The sequence below is a fragment of the Sipha flava genome, unplaced genomic scaffold (assembly GCF_003268045.1).
Source record: "Sipha flava isolate LNK unplaced genomic scaffold, YSA_version1 19091_pilon_pilon, whole genome shotgun sequence".
NCBI classification, from domain to species: domain Eukaryota; kingdom Metazoa; phylum Arthropoda; class Insecta; order Hemiptera; family Aphididae; genus Sipha; species Sipha flava.
Genome location: NW_020272588.1, coordinates 1 through 3,880, shown reverse-complemented (window position 1 = coordinate 3,880; position 3,880 = coordinate 1). Strand labels below are relative to the sequence as shown.

Below are 3,880 nucleotides of genomic sequence, written 5' to 3'. Positions count from 1 at the left end.
AGGTAACGAGCATTATAAATCACTTAGAACCAGGTACCGCATATGAAGTTGGTGCTATCCTTATAACAAACGATGGGAATTTCAATGACCAAGACATAATATACGGTCAATATAATACGACTTGTAAGCAACCGAAAACCACAGATTATAATGTTAAATTAGTCAGTGGAATAAAAAGTCTCAACATAACATGGGATACTATACAATCTAGTCGATATGAATGTGATGTTACTGAATACGTTTTGACATTAAATTCTAAAGATATCGAAACTCAGGAAATATTTTCATGTCCAGGTAGTGATCTATATTTAAACGATTTACTCCCGGGCATTGAATATAAAATACAATTAACTGGAAAAACAATGAATGGATTGTTAGAGTCGTCGCCCGTTTATTCAGCATTTCCTCTTATGAAACGTAAATAGAAAAAATAATATTTATATTCTAATTTTAACTATTGAACGTAATGTACTACGCTACTTGTTTCTAATACCGTTCGCGTATTTCTCGATCCTAGTACGTTTCATCGCGAAGGGCGGAGTCAAAACCACTCTGCATAATGTGTACATGTTTTTACCAATCCTAATTTAATTCAGCGCGAGTCGCTGAGCCCACATCGGGTTCGTAATTTTAATATAAACACTTAAAACAAATATAATATTATCAATATTTATAGTTATGAATTGTTTTCGTAACATTAAATTATATAGGTACATAGTCATATAGATTATAGGTTTTAGTAATTATAAAATTACCGCTTTTAATAGGTATAAACTCGTATGCCACATAGAAGCATAAAACGTTGGGAACACACTAGTCGATATTTACAATTTTATCTTATTTGAATACACATTTTATAGACGAGTTTGATAGTTACCTTGTTCGTACAACTTAATCAATTTTTAACATAAAATTTGGTTGAAAAAGTGTGTAAAATAAGATTGAAAATACCATCATTTCAAAAATTATTTTAAGTTATTATTATTTAAGTTAATATTAGAAAATTTTTACAAACATTATAAGATCAACAAAAATTTTATACCACAACACTATAAATATTCAATTAAAAAAAATAAAAGTCAAAAGAAATTTAGGAGCAAATACAAGCAAACAAACTCAATGCAACACATCCCTAACATTACATTTTTAAACAATAACACTATGCAACACAGCCTGATTAAAATATTTTACTTATAATAGGTATTTATTTATTTTATTTATTATGATTACTAAAACCTGTAATCTATATGACTATGTACCAATATAATATAATGTTACAAACACAATTCATAACTATAAATATTGATAATATAATATTTGTTTTTTAGTGTTGATATTAAAATTACGAACCCTGTGTGGGTTCAACGCCTCCCAATGCATTAGATTAGTATCGGTAAAAACATGTACATGTTTTACATCATGCAGAGTGGTTTTGGCTTCAGCCTTCGCGCTGAAACGTATTAGGGTCGGGAAATACACATATCTTTCCATAAAAACTAATTAAGAAAAAAAAAACAGTTGAACTGCACGATTAGCGGACATCGCACCAATACATTTTTATTTTTCATGTGGTCTCCAAAACAATATTGTGTTTCCTTCATATTTTTCAGAAATTCGTGAGACCATAAATTATAGTGTGCGTGATATATTCTAAATGATACTTATATTTTGTTACTAAGATTCTAGTTTTATAAAATTGAATTCCTTCTAGCATAAAAACATTATAACTATGAATATTGGTGAAAATAAATACAAATATTTCTTAATATATCTAAGATTTATGAATTCGATATTGGATTACCATAATATGTTTGAATTACTGAATTATAATTTTATATCCATTATACAATAAATTGTTTTCTTTCATCAAAAATTCAACCAATTTCAATTTAAATTACTATTTATACAATACTACAAATGACTATCTTAAAATTTCAAAAAATATAACTAAGACAATAAATTAAAATATCATAAATTTTTATATTTATTTTTTTAATTACATCATATTAAAATACAGATACTCACTCCAATATTTAAACAAAAATAACTCCACACGAATATTCGTAATAGATCATTTAGTTACATTTATTATTAGTATGTATAACTATAATTTGAAAATTCAGTGCAAAGTTTAATCTTATCTCCGTTTGAAAAAGTACAAATTTGGTAGTGATTATGGTAAATTTAATAAACAGGTAATTTTTCTTAAACTCTATGAATCGTTAAATAGAATAATAATCATAAAAAAATGTATATTATTAATTAATAACTACGAATTTTAATATACTTATTACAGAAAATGATGCAGAAATAACAAATATTTCTACCGTAATAACAAATGAAAAAATCAAAGTATTCTGGAATATATTAACTTCAAATCAGCAAATTGATACAATTAATGGACCATTAACATTTACAGTGAAATACAAAGTAATATGACAATTTTACTAAATTTTTAGCTGTATCTAATAACTCAGAATACTTTATAATAAATATTTTTCCGTATGTGCATATTATTTGCTAATCTAAATTTAATTTGTTAGTGACTATAAACTTTAAATTTTCTTAGTTGACGAGAGTTCTTAGTTGTTCATTGAAAGAAATAGAGAACGAATGGACTTCACTGACAATTGTGAATGGAACTAGTTTTGAAATATTCGATACAGTTCCTAATGCTCAGTACACTATACGAATTTTTGTCGGTAATGATGATAGTGAAATTCGTTCACAGAATATTGTTTATGCATTTACACCACTGTCAAGTAAGTTACAGAGATAATCAAACTTATTATATTGTTTATTGAAAATATTCTTTTGATTTTCAATTAGGGCCAGAAACCAAACCTATATTAGACATCGATCATCCTATATATGTATCGAACAACTCTGTGTATGTTAAATGTAATGTTGATCAAAAGGAATGTTCAAAATTAAACGGATTTTTCTCAAAATTCTACTTCGTTTTAAAGGTACATTTTGTAAATACAATCGTAAAATTGCGGTTATATTACATCAATATTTATAGGACCAAGATAAAATGATCTTACGAAAGAATGAAACAAAAGAAAATAATATTTACATTGATAATCTAAAATCAAACACATTTTATGAACTTAATGTATTTATAAAAACAAACTATGGCCTTAATACTGAATATTTTCTGGCCATCAACTTTAAGACTAAAAATGAAAGTAAGATAATTTTTAATCAGGAGAGTCAAAAACGGTTAATTTTTCTCGGGGTTCGGGTAACTGTTTAAAACCGGGTTTTATTTTTTATTGGGTTAATGATTACTAGTATAGTTACGATTTATGAATTAAATATATACAATACAAATTGTAAACTTGATAAAGGAGACTAGTTAAGAAATACAAAATTCGTATGCTATTCATGTTACCAGACAATATTATTCAACGAGTTGAAAGTAACGGAAGTAATGAAGGATACCTATTACATAAAATTAATAATAAAGAATAATAATAAACGAAAACGGTAACATTTATTGACAATGTATACAAAAATACAATTTTTATTCAAGACTATTGACTAAATAATTATTATTGAAAATTGTGTATTCTGACTTCCAAGTATTACCTCCTATCGGCATAATCAGCGATAAATCATATAGAATACACTTACCAATTTTTAATTTTTTCTCCTAAATATTAAGTTTAAAGATAAACATTTTAAAATTAATATTAAACATTGTGAACTTGAAAAGTTGAATTTTGGTTTAATTACTCTCCGGGCTTCGGGTTTGAAGAGAAACCGGGTTCATATATTTTTCGGATTTCATTTTATAATTTTTCATGGGTACCGCAGGTGCAAAACTAAGTTAAAACTCGTTTTGACTCCCTGGATTAATAATAATAATAACAGT

General features: G+C 26.3%; 1 protein-coding gene across 1 annotated transcript; it reads left to right on the top strand.

Moving 5' to 3' along the window:
* Positions 1-2: 2 nt before the first annotated feature.
* LOC112681404 lies at positions 3-3,274 on the top strand (the record flags this gene model as incomplete). Its single annotated transcript, XM_025551664.1, has 5 exons — positions 3-417; positions 2,297-2,430; positions 2,570-2,762; positions 2,830-2,969; positions 3,026-3,274. Coding segments are annotated over 5 exons (1,116 nt in total), but the record flags the coding sequence as incomplete, so codon positions are not given.
* Between the last annotated feature and the right edge of the window lie 606 nt (positions 3,275-3,880).